Source organism: Mycteria americana, unplaced genomic scaffold, assembly GCF_035582795.1.
Source record: "Mycteria americana isolate JAX WOST 10 ecotype Jacksonville Zoo and Gardens unplaced genomic scaffold, USCA_MyAme_1.0 Scaffold_44, whole genome shotgun sequence".
NCBI lineage: Eukaryota > Metazoa > Chordata > Aves > Ciconiiformes > Ciconiidae > Mycteria > Mycteria americana.
Window position 1 is genome coordinate 1,234,114 of NW_027445631.1, and position 27,615 is coordinate 1,261,728.

Sequence of the window (27,615 nt, forward strand, 5' to 3'; positions counted from 1 at the left end):
GTATCTCTGTAACATGCAAGACCTGAAATGAGTCCTTTGTAGTTTTAGTTGCTAGAAATCTACTGTCTTCAGTTGAATGGCCTAGTTAACAAAACAAACATTTTTCAAGAGACTATTAGTTTTCTCTGTAGTTAAATGTTTAAGAATATATATAAAGAAATAACATTTTAGTTAGCAAATCCAACTGTAAGTTTGATAGCAAATATATTAATATGTTTGGGAGCAATCCTGACAAAAGGAAGTTAAGCCAAAGTTAAGTCAGTTACATATCAGTGTACAGAAACTATAAGGTGTGTATAAAGCAAATATGTACAGACAGTCCATGATAATGTGTTGTGGTGTTGGGATGAGTGTCTATTGTCAAGAAGCAGTTAATATCTGGTTGTAATGCCTTCAGAGCTGAATCTTACCGATATCAATTTATCTGAGGACAAGAAAATATATTGGCAGACATCAGCCCTGTAATGTGGACCTTGAAAATTGAGGGGTATCATCTGTTTCTTAAAAAGTAGGTGAAAAGACAAATAAGAAAGACAAACTCATGGGCAAAACATCCTACTTTCTTAATAGATGCTGTCTTTCTAGTATATCTTTAACTAGTAAATCAGTTTCCATATACTGTTCTGCAACTCCACTGATCCTGACTGATCACAAGAGTAAACCAAACCACAGAAAATATGTTCACCTGTCTTAGCCTGAATACTGAGGAACTCCAGTCCCTTTCCTATAAATTACCAGTTGTCTTTCACTGAGGGATGAGAAATTTACGCTTGGACCTGCAATTCACTCCTAGATTATGAAAGTGAACAATTCTGTTTTTTAAAGAGTGGGAAGATTATAGAAATAGTGGTAGAATGGTACTTATATCTATATATAGTTCACTAAGACTATATTTAGTTTGCTACGACTTTCCATTACAAAAACATTGTAACAGTTCAATGTTTTGCAAACTACAATTTATCTGAAAGATCATCCTGGAATGATAAAGTTGCCTTTCATTGCATTCATGAAAATGTTTGGATTGGTCTAAGTTACAGCTGTCAGCAACCACTATCTTCCAGCTCTACTTGGCTAACTCTGAATTGCTAGGTGACTTAAAATAATTTCATTTTTCATCAGTACTGGCTCTTAGTTTTGCACTGGAACTTGATTTCAGCTTGTGGTGCAAACTACTAATTAGGACACAAGCAAAATGGATCCTCTTGCTACAGCAGTTGCTTCTCATCAGACAATTCAGAGGAAGGTGGAAATTAGGTAGGGACTGTGCTAGGAACCAAGAAACTTTACATGAGTTCCAGTTTTGCTGGAACTGCTGCCCGCTGCTGTTAATTCTGTCCTTTATTTTTTATAAAAGAAAAATAATCTAGTACACTAGTATGACACAGTAATGGCTCCTATAGTCAAACACTGGAAGCTTTGCTAAATGTGATGAGTTGACCCTGGCCAACAGCCACCCACCCACACAGCCTCTCACTCACTCCCCTCTCCTGTGGGACAGGGAGAAAATAGAAGGAAGACAAGACTCATGGTTGAGATAATGACAATTTATTAGGGAAAGTAAAAGCTGTGTGTGTAAGGAAAGCAAAAAAAGGAATTAATTAACTGTTTCCCATTGGCAATCAGATGTTTAGCTATGGCCAGGAAAGCAGGGCCTCAGCACACGTTAACAGTTACTTGGGAAGACAAATGCCATAACCACAAACATCTCAGCTTTCTCCTCCTTTCCCTGAGCTTTTATTGCTGAGCACGACATCATATGGTATGGAATATCCCTTTGGTCAATCTGGGTCATCTGTCCAGGTTGTGTTACCTCCCAGCTTTTTACATACCCCTGTTTTGCACCAGGAGGTACTGGTCTGTGATGATCCCAGCAAGAAAGGCACTCAAACTCTGTAAGGTAACATTAAAAATGCTATTTATTAGAGCTAACACTATAAGAAGAGAAAAGCATAGATAATCTTATGTCTCTTTAGATGCTGGGAACCCCGAGCAGTGTAGCATCGAACAGGACTCTGACCCACATGCAGCATGCTGTGCAGACCCTGTCTGTAGAGGGGACTCCCACATTTAGGTCATTCCAGCTATTATAGGCTTTTCTTACAAGGAAACAACTCTATTCATCATTTCTGCTGGCAAACAGAAGGGATGTTCACATGAGAACTTCTTGCTGCACTGTTAGATAAAGGCAAGGCCACGCAGATGGCGTAATCGCGGCAAGTGGGAGCTGCCTGCAGGCTCCTCTGTTACAATGAGCCAGCTGAGTTTATCCTGCGGCCAAAGGATTTGTGCAGCACAGTGCAGGCCTGGGCCTACCCAGGTTAAATTTTATGTGGATCACTAACTCCTCGACGTACAGTGGTCTCCCGGTCAGGATCACTACATTCCACCCCTTGATCCACATGCAGCTTACCTTTCTTAAATATAAGTTACAGATTATATTAGTAAGCGGTTCAGCTAATAGAAAGTTTCTTCTACATAAGCTAGTCACTATGAATAATAATAGTACAAGGATAATGACAAGTAAAATAAATACTGGTGGTGAAAACAACTGTAGAACAGCAATATTAGGGCTAGCATAGTGCAGCACAGCACAGGCCTGGGCCTGCTCAGGTTAACTGTTATATGCATCCCTAACTCCTCAATGTAAAATGGTCTTCTGCTCAGGACCACTACAACCCCCATCCTATTTGCTGAGGGGACAGAGTGAGAAACAGAGAAAGCCTTGATGCTGTGCAAGCAGTGTTCAGCAATAGCCAAAACACTGGTGTGTTATCAACACCGTTTTAGACACAAATACAAAGCACAGCACTATGAGGACTACTATGGGGAAAGTTAACTCCATCCCAGCCAGACCCAGTACAGCATGTATTTTAATATAACTTTTAATTTCAGAGCAACATATTTTTTTATCCACAGGACCATGTCTTCTTTCAGTACATAGGATAGGTTATACTCTGGAAATAAATTGGTGTTAAACAGTAACTGAATCTGCTCCTGCTTCATTTGCTGCAAAACTCAATGTGTAGGACTACCAGAAGAGCGAATAGTTTTGTGATATGAAGCTCTTAAATCCCAAACAGGAGAACCTAAACAAATTTTAGAGTTGACTTTGTATCTGGCTGTAATGGTGGGTCAAATGCAGTTCAATGACTGGGATTTCTGGAGAGTCAGCACATCTGAAAGTTCCTCTTAGATAAGGAGCTTCAAAGAAAGTTAATGATTGGAAATCAGAGTGCTAGACTGGATCTTAAAACCATGTGTGCAGTTCATTTCTAAGTTAGCTACATTTCTCCTGGGTGATCCAAGATAATTAATTTAATTTCTCTTTTTTCTTGTTTTTCCACAAATAAAAAGGAATGTCATAAGAGAAAATCCTTTTTAAAGATTATGAATTGCTTTGGCAATAGAAATGATAAAACTATCTTAGATTCCATAAGGATAAGATGACATGTCTGAAATTCTCATCTAAAATAATCTTGCTTCCAGTCACAGTTCCTGTCAGGAAAATCTGTTCCAGCGTGGTGTCTTCCATGGGCTGCAGGGAATATCTGCTCCAGTGCCATGGAGCACCTCCTCCCCCTCCTTCTCTGACCTTGGTGTTCCCTCTGCTGTTTCTCACTCTTTTTTTTCCTCCTCTGCTCTCTCTGTGGCATTTTTGCCCTTTCTTAAATATGTTTTCTCAGAGGCACCACCAACTCCACTGATGGGCTCAGCTGTGGCCTGAAGTGGGGCTGTTGCAGAGCCAGCCGGAACTGGCCATGTCCAGCACAGGGCAGCCCCTGACCTCTTCCCACAGAGGCCATGCCTGCAGCCCCCTGCTACCAAAACCTTGCCACCTGCACTCAATACAACCACATTCATTACATTGATGATCTGTGCTGTATATGGAGTTACAATGTGAGGAAAGCACTTAGCTACTATGTTAATAAAATAATTTAGGACATTTTCTGTGCCATTTTTAAGCATCAGAGTTAGTAATTTGTAAATGTCTTGGTATGCCTGTCCACAGAGATCAACATGACCTAGTCTTCATCCCTATTTTTGCAGCCCTATCTGATACTGAAATAGTAGGAGTGCAGTAGGAGTGAAATAAGAATGTAGCAGTTATTTACCTTCAGGTCTAGATATTAGAGGATGCATATAATATCTGCAGTCAAAGTTTTACACAAGGTTCTAATAGACCAGGAGCAGCAGTTGTTGCCGTGTGCTGAGAAGAGTGAGAGGCTTGTGAGGTCCCCGGGAGGTGTCTGAGGGGGTTTCTGGGCCCCCGGCACCCTTGGGCTGTCTGTGTGAAGGGACCTGCCGGCAGGCGACACGTCTCGCGAGAGGGGCGGGAGAGAGTTAGGCAGTGCTGGCGGTCCCCGCAGCCAGTTTAAACCGCTAGGGAGCGTCAGCGACCAGGGCATAGCGTGGTAGTTCGCTTGTGCAAACGGGGAGCAGTGCCTGAGGGGAGCGGTGCAGCAGTTTGCGCAGAAGGGCGGCGCACTCTACCAGTTGTCGGGCTGCTGCCTGCTCTGCTCTCCTGCAGGCTTAGGCTGCTACCCCGACGGCCACCCCAGCTAGCTGGTGGCTGTGCGTGCCTACCCAGCAGCTTGAGACCTCCAGGAAATTAGAAAGGCATATTAAGCAGTGCTTTGAGATCATTGGAAGCATGGTGGCAGAGATCAGGTGAGGGCTGTGCTCTGCAGCAGCTGGGAACTATCTACCTAGCCAGGCTAGCCTGGGACAAGTGGAGGCAGCCACCCAGACAGAGATTCCTATCACGGAAGCTGCTGTCCAGGTGGAGGGCTGCAAAGTCTGTACCCCACACACCTGGGTGGAGAATGGTGGAAACTCCACCTGCGCAAGGTGTGCTCTGGTGGAGTCACTGAGGCAGTGGGTGGAGGAGCTGCAGGAGGAAGTCAGCACATTATGCAGTATTAGGGAGGGGGAACAAGAAAGAGAGTACTGTTTGAGGCGTTGCAAGAAGAAATATTAGGGCCCTGTGGCACTGACCTCCAAGGACTACCAGACAAAGACCATCAACAGCAAACAGAAAGCACCTTGGAGAAGGAGGTGCCATGGTCTCTGGTGACCCATGGGAACAGGATATCACTTCACCCCATTTCCTCATATGTACCAACCAGCAACAGATGCAAAATCTTAGCAGTGGATGAAGCCAATGAGCAAGACTCATAGGGAGAAACTGCACCAATTGCACACACTAAAAGCTGCAAAAGGAAGTGGCAAGTGCTAGTAGTGGGTGACTCTCTGCTGAGAGGCACTGAGACATCCATCTGCTGGCCTGATATACAGTCAAGGGAAGTTTGCTGCTTGCCAGGAGCCAAGATCCGGGATGTCACAGAGAGACTGTCACAAGTGGTAAAAAGCACAGACTACTATCCCCTACTTCTTTTCCATGTGAGCACCAATGACATGGTAAAGCATAACCTGGACAAGATCAAGCAGGACTTCAGAGCCCTGGGGGCACAAGTGAAGGTGACAGGAGCCCAAGTGATCTTCTCCTCTATCTTGCCGGTCAGGGATAGGGGTGTGGGCAGAAGTCTACGCATCATGCAGATCAACACCTCGCTTTGTGGCTGGTGTCATGGCCAGGGCTTTGGTTTCTACAATCATGGGATGTCCTTTGATGAATACAGATTATTGGGGAGAGATGGGATCCACCTATTTAGAAGAGGAAGGAGAATCTTTGCTGGCAGATTGGCTTAGTGAATCACATTTTAAACTAAGGAACTTGGGGGATGGTGTCCAAAGCTGTGACACTTGTGTACTCACAAGCAACAGGGTGGATAAGCGCACCTAGCAGATTAGTGAGGAATGCCCCCCCACTCTCCAAAAAGGTTCCGCCAAAAAGGTGACAGTCGACAGTCCAACTGCAGTGTCTCTATACCAGTGCACGCAGCATGGGTAACAAGCAGGAGGAGCTGGAAGCCACTGTGCAGCTGGAAAGCTATGATCTGATTGCTATCACTGAAACTTGGTGGGATGAATCACGTGATTGGAGTGCTGCAATAGATGGCTATAAACTGTTCAGGAGGGACAGGCAAGAAAGGAGAGGTGGTGGGGAGGGTTGCCCTTTGCATAAAAAAATTGATTGATTGCACAAAGCTGTCCTTGAAAAACATCAGTGCATAGGTTGAGAGCTTATGGGTGAAAATTAGTGACCAAGCCAACAAAAGAAACCTTGTGGTTGGTGTTTACTACAGGCCGCCCGATCAAAGGGAGCCTGTTGATGAAGTGTTCTTACTTCAACTACAGGAAGCATCATGCTCACAGGCCCTGAGCCTGCTGGGGGACTTCAGTCACCCTGACATCTGCTGGAAAAGCAGCACAGCAAGCTGCAAGCAGTCCAGGAGTCTCTTGGAGTGCACTGAGGATAATTTCCTAATCTAGGTGATAGACAGCCCAACCAGACAAGAAGCGTTACTGGACCTGTTACTCACTAATGCAGAGGAACTTACTGGAGAGGACAAGACTGGCATGCCCTGGTGGAATTCATGGTCTTGAGGGATATAGGCCAGGTGAGAAGTACAGTCAGGACCCTAAAACTTAGGAAAGTGAACTTTCAGTTGTTTAAGGAATTAGTGGATGGGACCCCCTGGGAAACTGCCCTCAGGGACAAAGGAGCAGAACAGAGCTGGCAGCTCTTTAAGGACATTTTTCTTAGAGCACAAGAACTATGGATTCCCATGTGCAAGAAATCAGGAAAGGAAGGCAGGAGACCAGCATGGCTGAGTAAGGACATCCTGGTCGAACTAAAGTGTAAGAAGGAAATGCACAGGCAGTGGAAGCAGGGACATGTATCCTGGGAAGAATATAGGGACGCTGCCCAGATGTGTAGCAGTGGGCTCAGGAAAGCTAAGACACAGCTAGAGCTGAATTTGGCAAGGAATGTGAAGAATCATAAGAAGGGCTTCCACAGGTACATTGGTCAGAAAAGGAAGACAAAAAAAATTGTACGCACACCCCCCCCCGATAAATGAGACAGGGGATCTGGTGACAACAGACATGGAGAAGGCTGAGGCACTCAACAACTTTTTTGCTTCCATTTTCACTGGCAATTTCTCTTCCCACATCTCTCAAGCCCCTGAACCTCAATGCAGGGACTGGGGAAATGAAGTGCCTCCCATCGTAGGAGAAGTTCAGGTTCGAGACTGCCTGAGGAACCCGAACATACACAAGTCCATGGGACCCGACGAGATACATCCCAGGGTCCTGAGGGAATTGGCTGACGTAGTTGCCAAGCCACTCTCCATGATATTTGAAAAGTCATGGCAGTCAGGTGAAGTCCCCAGTGACTGGAAAGAGGGAAACATCACACCCATTTTCAAAAAGGGTAAAAAGGAGGACCCTGGGAATGACCGACCAGTCATCCTTACCTCCGTGTCCAGTAAGAACAGATCCTCCTGGAAGACATGTCAAGACATATGGATGACAGGTAGGTGATTAGAGACAGCCAACATGACTTCCCCAAGGGCAAATCGTGCCTGACTAATTTAGTGGCCTTCTATGATGGAGTGACTGCATTGGTGGATAAGGGAAGAGCTAAGAATGTCATCTACTTGGACTTCTGTAAGGCCTTTGATACAGTCCCCCACAACATTCTTACTTCTGAATTGGAGAGATATGGGTTTGATGGATGGACTGTTAGATGGATAAGGAATTGCCTGGATGGCCACATCCAAAGAGTGCCATCAAGGGCTCAATGTCCAAGTGGAAACCAGTAACGAGTGGTGTCCCTCAAGGGTCTGTACTGGGACCAATACTATTCAATATCTTCATGACTGACATAGCTAGTGGGATTGAGTGCACCCTCAGCAAGTTTGCGGATGACACCAAGCTGAGTGGTGCAGTTGATACTCTAGAGGGAAGGGATGCCATCCAGAGGGACCTTGACAGGCTTGAGGAGTGGGCCCATGTGAACCTCATGAAGTTCAACAAGGCCAAGTGCAACGTCCCACACCTGGGTTGGGGCAATCCCCAATATCAGTACAGACTGGGGGATGAAGGGATTGAGAGCAGCCCTGCGGAGAAGGACTTGGGGATACTGGTGGATGAAAAATTGGACATGAACTGGCAATGTGTGCTTGCAGCCCAGAAAGCCAACTGTATCCTGGGCTGCATCAAAAGAAGCATGGCCAGCAGGTTGAGGGAGGGGATTGTCCCTGTCTACTCTGCTCTGGTGAGACCCCACCTGGAGTACTGCGTTCAGCTCTGGGGTCCCCAGCACAAGAAGGAAATGAACCTGTTGGAGCGGGTCCAGAGGAGGGCCACAAAAATGATCAGGGGGCCGGAACACCTCTGCTATGAAGAAAGACTGAGAGAGTTGGGGTTGTTCAGCCTGGAGAAGGCTCCGGGGAGACCTTATTGCGTCCTTTCAATACTTGAAGGGGGCTTATAAGATGGAGAGACTTTTTAGCAGGGCCTGTAGTGACAGAACAAGGGGTAACAGTTTTAAACTGAAAGAGGGTAGGTTTAGATAGGACATAAGGAAGAAATTCTTTATGATGAGGGTGGTGAGGCACTGGAACAGGTTGCCCAAAGAAGTTGTGGATGCCCCATCCCTGGAAGTATTCAAGGTCAGGTTGGACAGGGCTTTGAGCAATCTGATCTAGTGAAAGATGTCCCTGCCCATGGCAGGGGGGTTGGACTAGATGATCTTTAAAGGTCCCTTTCAATCCAAACCATTCTATGATTCTATGAAAATAATCTAAGTTGAGGTAAACTCATTCAATTGTGATCAGAAGGGATTAGTTCACAGAGTTCAAAGAGGCTAAGATTTTAACAAACAATCTTATTTTCAGTTTCTGGTCTGAGGACTGCTTTTTTCACAACAGTTAGTTCTGTACAGTAGAGAAGTGTTATATTTGAAAGTTCTGTTAGATTTAGCCCTAGTGAGATCTTCAAATTATTTAGTACTAGCTTCAGTCTGTTCTTCCTGAGGACAATGAGACCTGAAGAAATTCATATTTTATACTTACATATCATGGTATGGTATGAATGAAAAAATATTTACTTGAACATTAGAAGTTTTGTCATGGAAATTTTGAATTCTCGGTACACCTCTATTCTATGATACATGCCAGTGCATCCATTTTAAGTGCAAGTTGCATTCAGGTACATACCAGTACCATTCAGGTACCATATTCCTCAGGTAGTATAGTGCTGTCTTATTTCCATCTATCTCTTTATTGATCTTGAGATCAGCTAAAAAAATTGAGGTTTATTACATTTGTCTTTTCACAAAATATTTATTTGTGATCTTTGTCTATATTATCAGCTTTACTAAGTAAATAAACAAAGGCCAGAGGAAAGTTTTGGAGCTTGTGTTCATTGATGTTCAATTTTTTAAAAACATGAAAAGTGTTGGTTTTATAGGATTTTCTTTGCCTTTTAGGTGTTTTTTTTTCAGTTTTAACATAGGTAAATACAGAGTTCTAGGTTCTAATCCAGTGGAATTCATTGTGTTTCTTCAAGTTAGTGACAATTTGCCCTGCAGAAGATCTGACTCACGTTGCTTAATTTTGCAGTGCAATTATGAGAAACATTTAAATGCATATTTAATGAAACCCCAGTTAGCTTCACCGCTTTTATTACCTGGATGGCCAAAAGTTTGCCATGTCTGCATCTATATAAAAGAATCTTTTTTTTTTTTTTTTCAAGGCACTCAGGTAGATAAAAACATTGAGATTGTACTTAACTTACCTGGGAGACACTGCTAAATAGTTAAGTCATCAAGTGCCAACTGAGATTTGGAGGAAACAGGTTGTTTATAATTCACAGTTCACTTTTTTAATTTGGTAGATTTTTTTAAATTAAATTCTACCACTGACTATACTTTTTGCACATATAAGTATGTTTTTAAATGTGTTACTGTTTCGTAGCAAATTTGTTAAGATTTGTTCTAGTTGAGCTAACCTCTACACCTTATTTCTAAAGTGCACATATAATGTAAAGGAATTGTCATGTAGTTTGCTTCATTCACCAGTTTTGATCATCAGAAATACTAGGATAGGCATGGGAATAATGTGTTGACAGCATGTTTGAAATACAAATTACATATTGCTCTTACATAAAGCAAAAAAAACCCCAAAACCCTCAGAATCCAACCCACCAAAGTAATATAAGGCTGTCATGACATCTAGTGGCAGTTGTACATTCTTATATTAGCTCAATCCATATTATTCTAATATATTACTATTAGCCTTGTTGTGCTTTAGTAGAGCTGATCTAATGCTCTAGCAGAGCATTATTACAGTAAGACAGAGCAAAAAGAACTTTTCTGTTTCTTTTCCTGCCTAGCATTACTATTAGCTATAAAAAACCTGAATTTAAATAGCACATAGGTAGTGAAATAACCAAAATAAGTTAGTGAATTAAAAATTAGTAACAACATACATCTCTCTGCATTTCAAAACAGAAATATTGAACTACTTATATATAAAAATAAATTTTTTTTAAGCTTATGTGAAAGGATAAAAAAAGTCTGTCCTTTTTTAAAGTCATTGATCATTGAAGCCTCCCAAATAAGTACAGATGACACCTTTACATCTCTTCTGATTCCAAGACATTGTGGAGTGGAACCACTCCAAACCAGTCCATTTACAGGTTCACTCAGTCCTTGCAGTCACTTTAATCTAGCTCACATGTGTTAGTCTCCTAGAAACTATTCTACTGGCCAGGGATCTGCTGGGTACGTGATCCTCTATGTCAGCCCCTTTGCACTCACAGAACGTTCTCCCAAATTGCTAATTTGAACAAGTATCCAACAGTAAGAAAGATGAGGAGGGAGAAATCCTCCAGCATCCCTTTAAAGCCATTTTGAATGGTCCACTGAGCGGTTGTTGTTTGTACAAGGAAGATACCTAATTTCTGCTGCTAAATTACATGACTAAAATTGAATGATACAGATATCTCTCAGACTGATCTTTGCAGGTCCATAGTGTGTATCTACATTGATTTTGAATTTTTTTTTGTTTCTTTTTAAACCTCTTTGAACCGTTTAAACTATTGTCTTCCCCTAATCCTCATGTAGTTTCCTGGCTTTCCAGGTCATTACCATTTTTTCCAGCATTGGAAACAAAATGAGTCATATTTTGAAAAGTAAAATTTTGATTTTGCATGAGCAAACCTCTGCTTAATGCAGCAGGAGGATCTGTTTCAGAATTTTGTACTCTTACATTTTCTGCAGCATTGACATGAGGATGAAAAGCACTTTTTATAAGCTTTTGATTCTGTACAAAAATATGTTGCTAAATTTTGGTATTTTTATAAACTGAATAGAACAGTAAGCCCATTGGGAAGAGAGGGGGCATAGCTAGAATTAAAGGTGATAAAATGAGTTCCATCCTGCTTGAAAGGAAATATAAAAGTTGAAAGAGTAGACATTCTGTGAATTATGTACTATTATATAATAATATAATGTAATGTGGTACTATGCTAAAATATGGTTGACTTGAGAGATATTGCTGACATCCCTTTTGTGAGAAGTACAACTGTAAATTAACTTAAAGTACTGTTTGCTGAATATAGTAAATCAAGTATACTAGTGTGCTGCACTCCATAGAATGCAATTAGTTGACCTTTAAGGAAACTGGTTAGATTCTGATTTCCTCCCACTCTTACTGCTTCATAAGGATCATGTTTACAACCTTCACCACACACACAACCCTTTTTTCTCTCTTTTTATCATAGAATCTCACCATCAGATAGAGGGCATGAACAAGCCTCCCTCTTTTATAGCACATAATTTCAAAGGCTCTTTTTACTAATGTAATCTTTTCACAACTGTCATTTAACTTTTATTCTCCAGTTTGTAAACCCTCTGTATTTTAAATTTCTTTCTAGTATCTTTTTGGAACATGTGTTTATGTACTTCTACATAAACTTATTACAACTGTCATCTGATTCTGACATATGAAAGGTTCAGTAATTTTTTTTCTGCAGATCATGTGAAAAATATTACTAATTATTAGTAACATAATTATGTTGCTAGTTATTACTAATATTATTGCATGGATTGCTAATAATGATGATAACTGACATTTTAGTTTATAACACTGTACAGCTGACAGAGCCCAAATATGCCATTCATTCATGAAGCAATGATGTTGACCACAGAGTTTTAGTGACCTGTTTGTGTTCCTTAGCTATAGCAGAGGAGATGGTTTCTGGTTAGGTACATTTGTTTTATTTCCAAGAGATCCCAAAGAGTGGGTTTCTGCAATATCTCATTTGTCATAAGAGATTTCTCTTGGGAAGTTTTATGAGACTCCTTTCTTTTGTATCTCATTTCTCCTATGACTGCTAGGCAGTTTCATGAATAGAAGTGAGCTTCTGTTTCATAATATAAAGTTTTATGGCATTTTTGCTTTCCCAGTGCCCAGCAATTTAGGCACAGGAGAGAAGATGCTAGTGTATTAGTAGAAGGTTTGAGAGGAAACCTCATGGAAATATTTTTTTTCCCCTCAAGCTCTTAAAGGAAATAGTCTTTTTTGTCCCTGTATTCACAGTCAAAGCGTACATTTAGTCTTCATTTTCTTCTGGAATTATAGGTATGTTTGCTTGCCAAAATAATCCTCTTCATCATATGTTTAGTCAGATGTTTGTGCCTTTTTCCTGTAGATCTCGAACTTGCCTCTAATCTCCCTGTTTTTTAGATTTCTAGATTGCTGTCTCACTTTGAGATGGAACAAGTAGAGATGTTAAAGCTATTTGCTGATGCAACCATTTGTTTATCATTTGTATCTGGACCTAGTTTAAGGGGTTGAACTTTTTTCTAGGCTACAAAGTAGTATAGTAGCGAAGAGCCACTAGAATCTCAGAGTACAGGATGGTGTGAGAATTGAGTGGATATTTGGTTTTGAGAGAGGAAGAGTTGTAATGAGCATGGAGCTATGTATGGAGGGATGGAAGGAGTACAATTACAATACTGAGTTAATCTAGTTCACCACCACCAAAATTTCTAGATCTGTCGGAGTGGGAGACGGACCCGGAGTAACGATGAATCTCAATATGAGTATGGTCGTTCTCGTTTATTCAGATTACTTAACAGGTTTATATAGAAGCTAAGCAAAGCACGCGCTAACAGCGACTATTCTATTGGATAACTATACTTGTCCACGCGCTTAAAACAATTATATGATTGGTACAAAGTTGCTGTTCACGCACTGTTCACAAAGGGGGGTTTATCAGCACTTTCCCAGGCTTAGTCCCGCTTATCTTGCTTTACCAAGTACTCCTTCTGCTGTTCTCAAGGGAATTTCACCTTGATCTCTGGCTCCCAGGCCCCATCAAAGGCTGGATTGCTCACATCAATTAAGCTGTGTCCTTTTTCACTTAACCATTCTTCCACAATTCCCCCTTCTTGTTTTTGAGCGATCCAGGCATGATTTATCATGGTTCTAAAAGCCTTTTTTACACAGCTACATGCTACACAAAAACACAGACCTATGATAACTAAAATTATTAAAAGTCGTAATCCCTCAGCTAACAAACCCTTTAGCCATGATGGTAAGGACCCAAACAAACTGGTTAACCATTCATCAAAAAACCCCTGATTTTGTCGAATTTTGTTGGCATGCTCTTTCAGCCATCGTAGTTGTTTGTGAATTGATTCACTGTGATCAGACAGGTTCATACAACACATGCCTTCAAAATCCTCACAACCATGACCTTGGGCTAATAACAAAAAATCAATTGCTGCTCTATTTTGCAAAATTGCGTGGCGTAAGCTATTTTGATCCTCTAATAACGTTTCTATTACCTGGGTAGTAACATTTGCTTGTTTCTCAGCCCAACAGGCTAATTGCCCAACCTGTTTCAGGGCTCGTCCTGCTGCCCCCCCAGGTATGAGCAGGGACAGGAACACTCTCTCAGTGGTACTGAGGAGGGTAGGTTCATCATCGCAATCCGGGGAAAGACCCTTGACCCTTTTTTTTTTTTTTTTTTTTTTTTGAGTACTGTATGTCTAGGTCATAGGATCAAGATGCTTAAAACGTGAAAAGAAAAAAAAACCTTTAACTGTAATTTAAGCAATGAAAAGTTACAATAACTAAGTAGTACTATGCACGACAATCCTTCTCAGTCATCTCTAGAACTTGAGTAGTTTTTTATATTACCATTCACAAAAATTCAATAATGATCAATAATGAAATAATATTGATTTAATATTATAATGAAATTTAATTTCATATTTAATATTATAATCATTTAATATTATATTTAATATAATAATTTTAATTTTAATAATGTTAATAATTTTAAATAACAATTTAATAAAATTAATAAAATTAATTTTAGTAATTTTAATAATTTTATCAATCTTGTATTTAAATTTATATTTAAATTTATATTTAATTTTATTTAATATTATAATGAAATAATAATGGTTAATAATGAAATAATATTGCTTTAACATTATAATGAAATTTAATTTTATATTTAATATTATATTTAATTTTATATTTAATTTTATTTAATATTATAATGAAATAATAATGATTAATAATGAAATAATACTACTTGCCAAGTAATGTTTTTGCTTTAGTGGTCTGGATACAGTTACAAAGTAACTGTGAATGACAATCTTGGCATATAAATGGTTAGCAGATATTCATTCCAGAATTTAGGCAGCTGTCTGGTGCAACCCGATACATTTTGTAAATAGTTTTCCATATAAAATGTCTCACAGAAGGCTTTACAGCTAATCATCCTTTGTATATGCATACATAAGAGGATACCAGTTGCAATATAATCCATATTTGGGTTTTTGGGGTTTTTTTTGTTGTTTTTTTTTTTTTTTCACTTTCCTTGCCCGTTTTCCTGTATAACCAGAAACGCTAATGTCGCAGGGCCTTCAGCCCCCCCCCCAAGCTTCCAGTGTCCTTCTAGAATTGCATCTTTGATGACACCACTCCAGCGTGTGGTTCTAGGGAGCGCTGGAAGGTTCATTAAACATGGAGGCACAGCTTCTCCTTTCCCTTTTGTTTGTAATTCCAGAGTATCAAGACGTTTTAAAACTGCTTGCAACACTTTTGCAGTGGCATCAGAGGATTGTGGCAGCTCCTCCCCGTTAGGTGATGTGGTAGTTCCAGAGGATTCCGTAGAGGGAGGTAGAGGCGGATAGAACGAGGTTGAGGGCGGCAACGGCGGCGCGGAGGGTGGTTCACTGGGCGGAGCTGCAGGGGGAAGTCGGCAGGCTGCTCCGCCCAAGTCGTTACGTTTTGTCGCTCCCGCCCCTCCAGGGGGTTTTGGCGGAGCTACTTCCGCATTCGCTTCACAGTTTGCATTAACCCTGCTAACTGGAACTTCCGCCTTTTCTGGCGCCTGCACTGATTCCGCCATAACACGCAGTTCGGAAACGTTTTTACAGACAGTTCCAGACACGCCTCTCACGGCAGGCAGCCCAAAAAATCGCGCAATAGGTCCCGGTTTGATTTCGGGCTTATCTTTAGACACTCCCGGACCTAACATTTGGGCAGCAGCGCAAGCTACTTCCCTCTCCGCCTTCATCGCTTTCAAAGTTTCCAAGACAGTGTTCCAGAGTCCACGAACCGCCTTTATTTCCTTTTCGTCCTTTTCATTCCCCTCTATTGTTTTCTGCCACATCGTTCCTCCAAAATCTCGCCATTCCGATACGGAAAATAACATGCAGGTGTCAGAAAAGTGACCCCAACATTGTCCCAACTTAATCAACCTTATTAACTGCTTCACTGGTGCTTCTATCCCTCTCTTAGAGAGGATTCCAGTGAGCAACGTGGCCGCAGCTTCTGTTTCCATCACTGCGCCTGAGAGGTGAGGAGCGACCTCACACCGGCGTCTGCCCTGCTTCTTGCCCCAGGCAGCGCTTCCCTCAGCCGTGGTTTCCCACTCCCCTCCTCTAGCTGCTTACCGCAGTCACGGAGATTTCATCGGTGCGTAACCATCCTCTGCTACCAGATGTCGGAGTGGGAGACGGACCCGGAGTAACGATGAATCTCAATATGAGTATGGTCGTCCTCGTTTATTCAGATTACTTGACAGGTTTATATAGAAGCTAAGCAAAGCACGCGCTAACAGCGACTATTCCATTGGATAACTATACTTGTCCACGCGCTTAAAACAATTATATGATTGGTACAAAGTTGCCGTTCACGCACTGTTCACAAAGGGGGGTTTATCAGCACTTTCCCAGGCTTGGTCCCGCTTATCTTGTTTTACCAAGTACTCCTTCTGCTGTTCTCAAGGGAATTTCACCTTGATCTCTGGCTCCCAGGCCCCATCAAAGGCTGGATTGCTCACATCAATTAAGCTGTGTCCTTTTTCACTTAACCATTCTTCCACATAGATCCATCACCACCAAAGTTCTAGATATTTATGACATAAACTTGAAATCCGTGCCCTCACAGGTTAAATCTTGTATTGTATTTTACTGTATTATTATAAAAAAGTGAAGGGAAAGTATTTGCTAATTATTATGCTGTTATTTACCTCTTGAGTCTTCCAAGAACATTTTTCTTTTGTATTCCCCCTTATCCAGTCAAAAAATTAGATATGTGATTATATGGTCTAAATGGTTTCTTATTCTTCATAGTTGATGCATTAAGTTGTTTATATATGCCTTTACAATAGCTGTAGCAAAATTTTATATTTTAAAATAATGTATCTTAGTAGATAGATACACTAAGAATCTTTAAATTTATTTAGTTATAGCTAAACATTGCAGAATAATGTACTGGATGCTCTGTGGAAGCATGTAAGCTGGATTCCTGAGGTTTGAGCATGATACAAGCCATATGCCCAATGACTCAACACAGTATTTACAAGCTAACTTGAATTATTCAGCACTACTTTTTTTTTTCCATAGCCTTTCATGTCCCCTCGATACCCTGGAGGTCCAAGGCCACCTTTAAGAATACCCAATCAGGTAAGAATTTATCACTGATGCACATTTGTGTTCCAGGGGCATGGTGTAGTATTGAGAACAGGGAATGTTCTCTCGTTGGCTACCAATTTCTCCGACATACAAATCTCACTTAGTTTCTCTCTACCCCATTTTGTCTGACCATTAAATGGTTATTTTGATATGGTGTGTGATAAGACACACCACTCTCAGCTCACTTTCCTATGCTTAATTAGTGTCTACACCTCAAAATTTATTGTGCATTAAGCCTGTCTACAGAGGGAGAATATAGTTGTCTTGTGCAGTGCTTCATTAACCTTAGCCAATCAGTGCTGTCTCCTCTGAGAAGGCCGTAGAATGTCTCCGTGGTTGTTATACTCTGTAAACTTTCCTAACCACATTAAGCAGTTAGCACTGAGCATTTTTTTTACTTAATTATGCATAAAATGCATCACTCCCTCCTATGCCTTGTTAGATGTGTAAAGTATTTTTACTTTGCAGTTATGGAGATTATCTTTATGATAAAGATATCATAAAGTACACTGTGCCTCTTACAGAATGAGTAATGAGCTGCTGTTTGTCAGCAGAGACCTTTATTGGCCCATCTGTGAAAAGATGGTTCTGGAAGCAGATAACTTTTGAATTTTTACAAATTTTTACATTTTTGTTCTCCTTAGTGTAGATAGATGAGGAGAACACAGTAGTTAGCAGATGAAAAGTTAGAGATAAGCAGATGGAAATTATCAGTTGAGCTCTGAAAGTGAAACTGAGTCAATTAAAAGATTGGGAAAGGTTGATAGGATAGCTGGAATAGGGTTTTTTTGTGCAGCTTAGACTTCCAGGACTGCTTTTCTTGTGGTCACAGCTTGATGAGGAGACTCTTCTGCTCCAACCTCAGTTCTGGCTATTGATTATGTCTGTATGGCACAATGTCAACAAAATGATCTTGAGCACTGGCACAACATTGCCAGAAAGCTGAAGTTTAAATTTTAGTGAGCTGGACACTTCAGGTTGCAAGACTTCTTCAAATGTTCCTCTTGATGATGTTTGAGAGCAGGTTAAGTTATCTATAGCATAGCTACTTTCTCACAAGGGCAATAGGTGACTTAACATTCCTGAAGTTATCATCAAGGGACAATATAAGAGTGCAATATTAGGGCTTTAGTTAAATATTTGTTATAGATATACTGTAACTCAGTATCAGATATCTTCCTGCTTTTTGCACCTTTCAATAATGTTAGGCAAAGATACACAAGTGTTTGGCTTTCACTTTTTTATTTCTCTTTCTACGTTTCTGAATTGTATAAATACCGGCAGGTAAAAACTGGATGTGGTAAATGCTATAAAAGTGCTACCAACCTGCAGTTTTAGTTTCAGAACTATTTTTCAGCTATTTTTGTCTTGTACATTACATTATTTTCAGATTAGAGATGTAACATAATCTTAGTGAATTACAGCTCTTGCAATTCATTTACATTTTGCTGCATTCATGAATTACTGCTTTTGGCAATGCTGCCATACTGTAAGTTACAGTATATATGGGCAGTGTGTGGAAGTAATAAACTATTGTAATGCAGTTTTAAGGTTGAAATTTTGATTACATGAAAGTCAGTAAAAATCAGAGTTAAAGTTCCCACTGTAATTCTATCCCTTAATGCATTGCAGTAGGGATTATATTTCTTATGCAAGGAGGTGTAACAAAGGGCATGCATACACAGCACAGTGCAGTGCTGTGTAAGGATATCTGAGCTAGTTTTAAGCTTTTTAGCAAGGAAAGTTAGCATATACTGAGTATCACACTAATGCACCTAAAGTGCCTCTAGTACTCGCTCATCTAGTCCTACAAGAGCATCTGCTCTTGGCAATGCATTGTGCTGTGCAGTTTTCTTGAAAAGTAATATGATACACTGGAAAGGAACTGCAGTCTCTTATGTAACTATCCACACTAATTACTGCATTAGTTAAGTCTTCAGTCAAATGGGCTTACAGCAGTTCCTCCCTCCTTGTCCTTATTTATCACCTGTCATCTCTGACAGAAATGAACAGTTCCTGCTTCACTAGTATTTGGCACTTCTCTGTGTATTTCATGTGTTGTTCTTGCATATCATCCTGACTTGGAACCACTGAAGTAAATATAAAACTCTGATTTAAATTATGTAGTCTCAGATTAATATATATTCCATAAATACTACAATAGAATACCTTTTGAGTAGGTGTTAAAATGAGGTAATAATGTGGATCTTAATTTTGAATTTCCTACCTCTTGTGGAAATAAACCTTGGAGTATTTGCAGATGGTTCCCCTTTGTATATATCCCAAACTATCACAGTATTTCCAAGTCAAGAGTAACTGAATCATTCCCTCAGTAAGCAATAACTCTATTGCCTGAGTAGATTACTTTCATGATACCAGATTTATTCACTCCAGATACATTTTTACTGAAAATGTGTTGTTGTTCTGAAATGTTAAATAGCACTTTATGGATCAGCTACAAAGATCCATTTATAACAACATTTTTCTAGTTGACTAAACTATAGGTAAGAGACTGTAGAAATTAGCCTTAAACCTAAAGGTTACTATAAACTCAAAGGGCAGATAAAAAACTGGGGATTTAAAAATAATACGTTTGATTGGGACCAGAGGTGAGGTAACAACACAATATATCTTCATGCTTGAAGGCAAGATTTAGGAGCAAGTTTTGTGACTCTTGTACTACTCTCCTGTAGATGGATAATAAGCTTATTTTAGTGTTGATGTCCTTCAAGAGTAAGGCAGAGTGGAAGCTAAAATATCACTCACATCACAGCCCTAATTTACCCTTTGAATGCTGTGAAGTTGGCTTATTTATGACTCATTCTCAGAGAAGTTCACAATCTTCACATTCTGGCCTCTTAAAGGAAGATGTTAAAATAATGGTTAAAAGGGAAAACTGTAAAAATTTAAGCTTAGGATAAATTACCAGGTAACCAAGAAATAGGTAATGTTCTGAGGTTAAAAAATAGGTAAGGTAAACTAAAGGAAGAATTAGGGAAAAAAGAAAGAAAATTAGGCAAGAGTATATTTTGGAGATTTTATACATAATTCCATGGAAGCCCAAGATTTTGTTTGTGCAAAACCATAATCAGGGTCTTAGGCATTTAGGAGAGTTAACTCTTCCAGATTGCTCTTGATTCAGAAGAAACATCTGAGAATTAAAAACAAAATACCTGTATTATATGTTTAACACAAATTATAGTGTATTATTTCCTTTTAATACTGTTTCTATGTCTGCAGACACTTGGAGGTGTCCCAGGAAGTCAGCCATTATTGCCTAGTGGGATGGACCCAACACGGCAGCAAGGTGAAGTGCGAAATAATTATTTGGAATGTTCAACAGTGCTATGATCTCAAACTTGTGTCTTTCTCTTTATGTTTCAAAGCTTACTGCAACTTTGTAAACTCTTTGTTAAACTAAGGGATTATTTGTTAAAGTTGTTTTAGAAGGTGCTTGTATATTGCATAGCTGTTCAAGTTGCATAATTTTCTTTCCAGGGCATCCAAACATGGGTGGGCCAATGCAGAGAATGACTCCTCCAAGAGGAATGGTTCCTTTAGGACCACAGGTACCTTCCATGGATATATATCTCTTTTTATTGACAGGATCTGTACTTATACTATATTACTCTGGCTTTCTGTGAGTTGAAGATAGAATGTGCCAGGACCTGTTCTTCTAATCCAATTTTTAAAATAAATTTTATCTCTTTTATAGAATTAATTCTGAGTTGCAGCTGTACAAAGTCTCAAATTCAAGAATAAGTTATTTTAATTAACAGTTGAAATTAAAACTTACTTAAGTAACTTGCTTATTTCAGAAAAGTTATGTTTGTCCCCCAGACAGTGTATAACTAAAGGATTTGTAAAGGAGCTCAAGGACTGAGTAGGTGTTTCCTTATCCTCCTAACCTAATTGTTGCACTGTTTAGGAGGGAAGAATTAATCTAATACAATTAAGTTAGTCAAACTCTTTGTAGTAAAAAATCCCCAAAATATTCTTTAAATATTTTTCTTCATCCACTATTGATCTAGATTTTTGTTGAGTGCCAGAGAGATTTTAATGTAAAATTTGAAGTTCACACTGCCGTTTCTCCTCCTTATCAATCATAAGCATCTCTCTAGCTCTGTTTTCAAGGAGCGAAGCAACCTTGAATTGCAAGAATCAGCCTGCTGCCTTGCTGCACAGGCAGTAAATGGGAAACCCTTAATGTGCTGGTATAGAAATGCTTATATCAAGTATAGCTTTTATATGTTTGTTTCCCAACTGATATAAACTATTACCAGTAGAAATGCTTTGATGCCTATATGATTGTGTCATATACTTATGTCAATATAAACCATGACTGTAAAAAATTTTTTTCAGTGTAAAGACATACATAGTGTAACTTCAGTCCTCCAAACCCAGAAAAGTTACCTCAGTTTTATGATTCTAGACTGTTTCAAACTAAATAACTTGAAGCAAAAAGTGGTATACAGTTGTAAATGCTTGAGTCTTTGAAAAGCTCCAAAGGCTTTGGTTCAGGCTTTTTCAAGCTGCAGTTATGCCAGCTGAACAGGCTGCTACCTACAATATGTGACTGGCTACCTATTCCAAGTCCCTCATATCTGCTGGTGAGCTTCTCACATGCTCACTAATGCATTCTAGTAAAAAACAATTGGGTTATCTTAAATATTTAAAAAATAAGTCTTGGCTAATCTGGCTCATTTTGACCACCAGAAGTTAGGAAGCACTTTTATGAACAACTCAACTACCAGATAAACAGTGGAGATGGTGACTTTGATTAAAAAGTTGTAAGGAACAAATTAAGGCAATAACTTCTGCAGAGAGCATAGCTGCAGCTGAAGGAACCTATGTATCAGTAGCCTTAATAAAAATATTTTATGACCAAGAAGTACATTTGAGTATAATTCTTCTAGCCCTGCAGGATTCCATAAAGATCTTTAACTCAGGTCCACACAAATGATTCTTGAACTAAAGTAAAGAGGGGAGATACCAGACAGACCAAATAAGGAGAATGGCTCAGCCCTCCAAATCAAGATGTGAAAATGAAATAAAATAGATACAGAACTACTGTTTTATTACAGTAAGACTGTGTCCTCTTCCAGATCCAGTAGTGCCAACTGAAGATGTTACTGTGCCTAGCTGCTTTGGCTACCCACCAGTTACTGCCCTACAGTTCTGACAGAGGAGTTGTTACTGTGAGCATCCTCTAATCTATGTCAGGCAAAATTTTCTAGGATAACTCAGGTTAAACAGGTGGTTTGAGTTAATCTGGCTGACTTTTGCCTGAGCATGCACACCAATCAGTCTGCCAGCACTACAAAAAAAGGCAGGAATGAGTAGTGCTTGATGATTAGCCACTATGAATAATACTATCTTCAGATGGCACAGTTGGATCTAGAAGAAGACATCAGTTTGCAGCCTTTGGACCTATTATTGCAAACCAGCTATCTATGGGATGCTTTTGGGAGTTTCTAATAATGAAGGAAATTATAAGTGTGGGGTTTTTGTTTGCAGCAACAGAACATCCTCTCCTAGTCCTAGATCAGTTCTAGGTAACTGATGTGTCTCGTATCACTCAACGTATATACAGCACCAGACCAATACTTTGAATCTCATTGTTGGATTTCTCCCAGGTCTTCGTGACTTCATTTTGACATGTATTTGTGAATCTGACCAATACAGAGAACACCCATAAACTTGATTCATATAGTTTATAGTATAATATATGTAGTTTATACTATAAGTAGAGTGTATTAGTTCTAGTATTGGAAAATAGCAACAATGATTTAGGGGTTTTTTTAAGTAAATCATCCCCCCCCAAGTGTACAGCTGTTCATTTTAGAGAATATGCATTTTAGAGAATATCCATTCCTTTGGAGTATCAGAAAAATTTAGCAGGATTAACAGAGATTACAGAGTGAATTATGCTTGTGAGGTGAGGTGAGAGAGATTGCTCTGCATTCATTTAAATAAAAATAGATATAATTTAGTTTTTCATATAAATAGTACAGTTGCTAGGTTTTTGCCATAATATTGTCAAAGCACAAACTCTGATTTTATAGGCCTTGGGCAATATGTTTATTGGCATTGTTATGACATTCATTATCATATTAAATAATTTTCATATTACTTATCTTAGATTTATTAGAAGCTAAATGTAATGGTTATTTTATATGTTATAAAAGTGATACCATGTGGTGTAATTTCATACAAGCATTTATTGATACACTGTTCATTAACAAAATCTAATAAAAAATAATTTTATTTACATTTTATAATGTAGAAATCTCAGAACAGTCCAGATTTCTTATTTTGATTGAGCTCCCTTGGTATAAAAGTTGAATACATTATAAAACCTGCCCGTCACTGGCCATTGACTTGATCTCTATATGTGTAAATAATTCCTCCTGAAACAACTGACGTTTTAAGTATTCTTAGTGTGTTTATATTGTTTGAGTAGTACATGTAATTCTTTTTCCTTGGGGATAACAATATTATTTTTTTAAGTCAACAATGGAAACTTCTGAGGGAATGAATTACATTGGCCTATCTAGTCAGCAGTTATGTAGGGATATCATTAACCTGCTGTCCTTTCTTTCCCCCTCCTCTTTGGTTTTGTTTTTTTGTTTTGTGGTAGTCTGACCCTTGGTTATCATTGCAGAACTATGGAGGTGCAATGAGACCCCCGCTGAATGCTTTAGGTGGCCCGGGGATGCCTGGAATGAACATGTAAGCATAATAATAAAATCTTATAATATTTAGAAAAAAACATTATTTCATTGTAGAAGTAACATTTGATAAACCTAAGACAAGGGAGAACATGCTTTGGTTAGTAAACATGCTTTGATGGATAATAACTGCAATTTAAAAAAGTGAACCTACAGCAATTCTTCTGCACACATCTCTTACAGGCTCTTTTGCTTTCCTTCCAAGTCTGTACAAATACTGAGTTTCTTTTACAGGTCAAAATTCAAATATTGGGAATATTTTGTCAGTATAGTCACTGATATTTGCTTGTATGCATTTTTTAATGACATTGTTTTCCTTTTTTTTTTCTGATTATTTTGCCAAGAATAGTACAACTATGCTTCTTTTCTGCAAAATAAATACATTATTTTAGCAAAATAAAACCATTGTCTATATTTATAAAAAGGACACATATTTGAAAAAAAGAGTGTGGATGATTCTCCCTCTGTTGCTGTTTTTATTTCTGTAACTACATTTGTTTCCACTCTAACTGGATAGAACAGTATTACAGATATAAGTTCTTCAGTATTTCTGTATACTTCTCAGGCTGGTTTGTCATTTAGTGTAAATTGACTGAGTTCAGTTAAGCTATATGAATTTATTCCAGGTGTGGATTTGGTCATTGAAATGCATTATTCCTTTTACACCTGTAGAGACACACACCCTTCCTAAGCATGTAGAAAAATTTCAGATGTAAAATTACTGTATCTACAGTAGACTAGATTTAAACTAAGAATTTTAGCATAGCAAATAGCCCAAAATGAGGAATCTTCTGCACTTATGATAAATCCTTTGCTTACTAAGAGATGTTTCTATGATTAGCAAGCCTGGGAAACCTTATTTGGTGCTCCTTGCATTATTTAGATTTCTCTTTTAAGAAATTCAGAAATTTTAAGGGGCTGTTATAATTACATTCAACATAACACAGGCCAGAGATTATCAAGTGATTCTTATATCTTGGCCCTACCTCTACATAAGTTACTACACTGTTTTTTAACCAGCATTTTGCAGTCCCTGGGTGGTCACAGAAGGCAGCATGGCAGTCAAGATATCAAGACACTAAAATGATATTACAATCTAAAGCAGAGAACATTTTATTTTCTTACTCCTTTTACACCTTTGTCTTTCAAGAATGAGTTTGCAGCAGATTGACACAGAAAACACAGTCAAGATTTATATATGCTTGTTATCATTATATCATAGATACCAATTTTTACTCTTATTTTTAAGTTTTATTTTATGTTTATAGGAAACATAAGCAAGAGAGGATAATTTTCATTTCAAATAGAGTTACCAACCTGAAAAAGTAAAAGAGGTAGTGAGTTTTAGAAAAATATCTAATCCAACATATCCTTAATTTATTCTGATTTCCAGATAAAATTCTTGAAGCAAATAAAATCTAAAGTTGGTTGTTACTCTATTATAGACAGCATATATTGGACTCAAGACAATTCTAGGAACCTTCCCAAGGGTAGGCATTTCTTCTTTTAAATAGAATTGATGTAGAAAAAATATTTAGATATTTGACATTCAGTGCAAATATATAAGCAGTACATAGACTGTCCTCAGAAGGAGATTTTATGATAAGAAAAGGAAATACAACTTTCTAAAATAAAATGTTCTATAAGTAAAATTCAGGATAGGTAAGATATTTTGAGGATAGTTATCCACATAAATCAGTATTTACATAAAAAAGATTGGCAAATGGGTTCCTGGATGAAAAAAAGAACTCCTCTGCCAGAAAGAAGAATATGGTTATGGGTTGAAATACTAATATTTCATTATTGCAGTATTTAAGAAGCACATTTCATCTTGTGTTGAGTCAGTAAACGTACATAGATCATGTTCATTTAATTCAGTGATGTGGGAAGAGCATTTTTCTTTTAACTTGTGTGTTCTGTTGAAGGGGATACCATGAACTGCAGTCCTTTACTCAGGGAATTAATGAGCTTTGAGACAGTGTATTATTTCTTCTGAGAGCAACATTATATATAGTAATTATGAAGTAGGTAACCATAGCTATCTCTGTCTATCAATCAGGCATATGCTGCACTCCTTTACATTTCTTACAAACTCATCTTTACTCCAGTTCATATGAAAGTGGGAACAGAATACTGTTTCTTGTTTTTGAACAAGACTTCACACTGTCCCTTGCCATATAATGCACGTTAAAGGCTTAACAGAGTCAAAAGTGCTAATGCTGGAATATTATGCTGTAGCATATATTGATCTGTTATATGCTGAATCACAGACCTTTGTAAGGAGTTCCATTATTGCATGCCTTCTACATGAATAACTTTTTAGAACTTTTTTTTACTGTCAAACAATATTTTTTCCTCTTTCAAATGAAGTAACATACACTGTGGTTTGGGTTTCTTTTAACTGTATTTCCAGGACATCAGTTTGATTTCTTATTGTAAAGTTATTGCTGTCAAATTTGTCTGAAATCTGATAGTACTGAAGTCCTTATACTGTGAAATCTTAGTAAAGACTTCTCTGATCGATTCTAATATTCAAAATCAGTCAGAGTGCATCTAAGGATAACCCATGGGCAGTAGCAATAAATGGACCCACATGTGTTAGAATTCATACTTTGTACATCAAAGAAATTGTAAGGGATAATATAATGCTAAGAAATATCACTGTAAGTCACATAGTACTTGCATTTCTATGTAAGATAACTTCCCTATTGCCTTATGTATAGTGCATATTCATTTACATTTGTCTTCACATAGACATATCTTTTTCTTACATTAAAATTTTCCTGTGTTGTATTCAATGTTTTTGGATTTCTGGCTATGTTAAAATATAGAAATATGTGTACTCTACAAAAACAGTTGTCATTTTAAAATCCAGCTTTTTCTCCCATGAAAGCTCAAAAGGAAGCTGTTCTGGTTAAGAGCAAAATATCTGCCAAATATAATTTTACATTTTTCTGGATGAAAAAGTATCCTTTATTGTTAAAAATGGCAACAACCAGCCTGAGAGGTCATAGACAGTATTTCAATCCAGGAGCATATACATCATAAATTTAGTTGTATTAGGTGTATGTGGCAAGGTTTCAGTAGCGGGAGGGGAGCTGTGGGAGGGAGGCTGCAGGCATGGCCTCTGTGGGAAGAGGTCAGGGGCTGCCCTGTGCTGGACATGGCCAGTTCCGGCTGGCTCTGCAACAGCCCCACTTCAGGCCACAGCTGAGCCCATCAGTGGAGTTGGTGGTGCCTCTGAGAAAACATATTTAAGAAAGGGCAAAAATGCCACACAGCTGGGGGGGAGGGGAGAAGAAGAAGAAGAAGAAGAAGAAGAAGAAGAAGAAGAAGAAGAAGAAGAAGAAGAAGATGATGATGAAGACGACGACGACGACGACAAAGACGACGACGACGACAAAGACGACGACGATGGAGGAGGAGAAGAAAGACTGAGAAACAGCAGAGGGAACACCAAGGTAAGAGAAGAAAGAGTGGGAGGATGTGCTCCATGGCACCAGAGCAGATATCCACCCTGCAGCCCATAGAGGACCCCATACCAGAACAGGTAGATATTTCCTGAAGGAATCGTGTCCTGTGGAGAACCCGCGCTGGAGTTGGGGAAAAGTATGAGGAGGAAGGAGTGGCAGAGAGAAACTGTCATGTACTGACCATAGCCCCCCCCCCCCCCCCCATTCCCCATCCCCCCTGAGCCACTTGGGTGGGAGGATAGAAGACTCAGGAAGAAAGGAGTGAAGTTTGAGCCTGGGAAAGAGGGGGGAGGTGTTGTTTTAATTTTTGTCTTTGTTTCTCACTACCCAAATCTATTTTGATTGGCAATAAATTAAATTAATTTTCCCAAGTCAAATCTGTTTTTCCCATGACAGTAACTGGTAAGCAAACTCCCTGTCTTTATCTCAACCCAAGAGCTTTTTCATACTATTTGAAGCAAATACACAAGCAAATTGATGCCCAGCCAGTTTTTAT

The 27,615-nt window shown here is 39.0% G+C and overlaps 1 protein-coding gene across 3 annotated transcripts in view; it reads left to right on the forward strand.

Annotated features, from left to right (window-relative positions):
• Positions 1-27,615, forward strand: part of LOC142403824 (single-stranded DNA-binding protein 2-like) — a 231,851-nt gene that overhangs the window by 175,653 nt on the left and 28,583 nt on the right. For all 3 annotated transcript variants that reach the window (XM_075490122.1, XM_075490124.1, XM_075490125.1), the window contains 4 exons: positions 16,847-16,906; positions 20,156-20,222; positions 20,414-20,484; positions 23,580-23,647. In XM_075490122.1, coding sequence (XP_075346237.1) covers positions 16,847-16,906; positions 20,156-20,222; positions 20,414-20,484; positions 23,580-23,647 — 266 coding nt within the window. The remainder of the gene's footprint in view (positions 1-16,846; positions 16,907-20,155; positions 20,223-20,413; positions 20,485-23,579; positions 23,648-27,615) is intronic.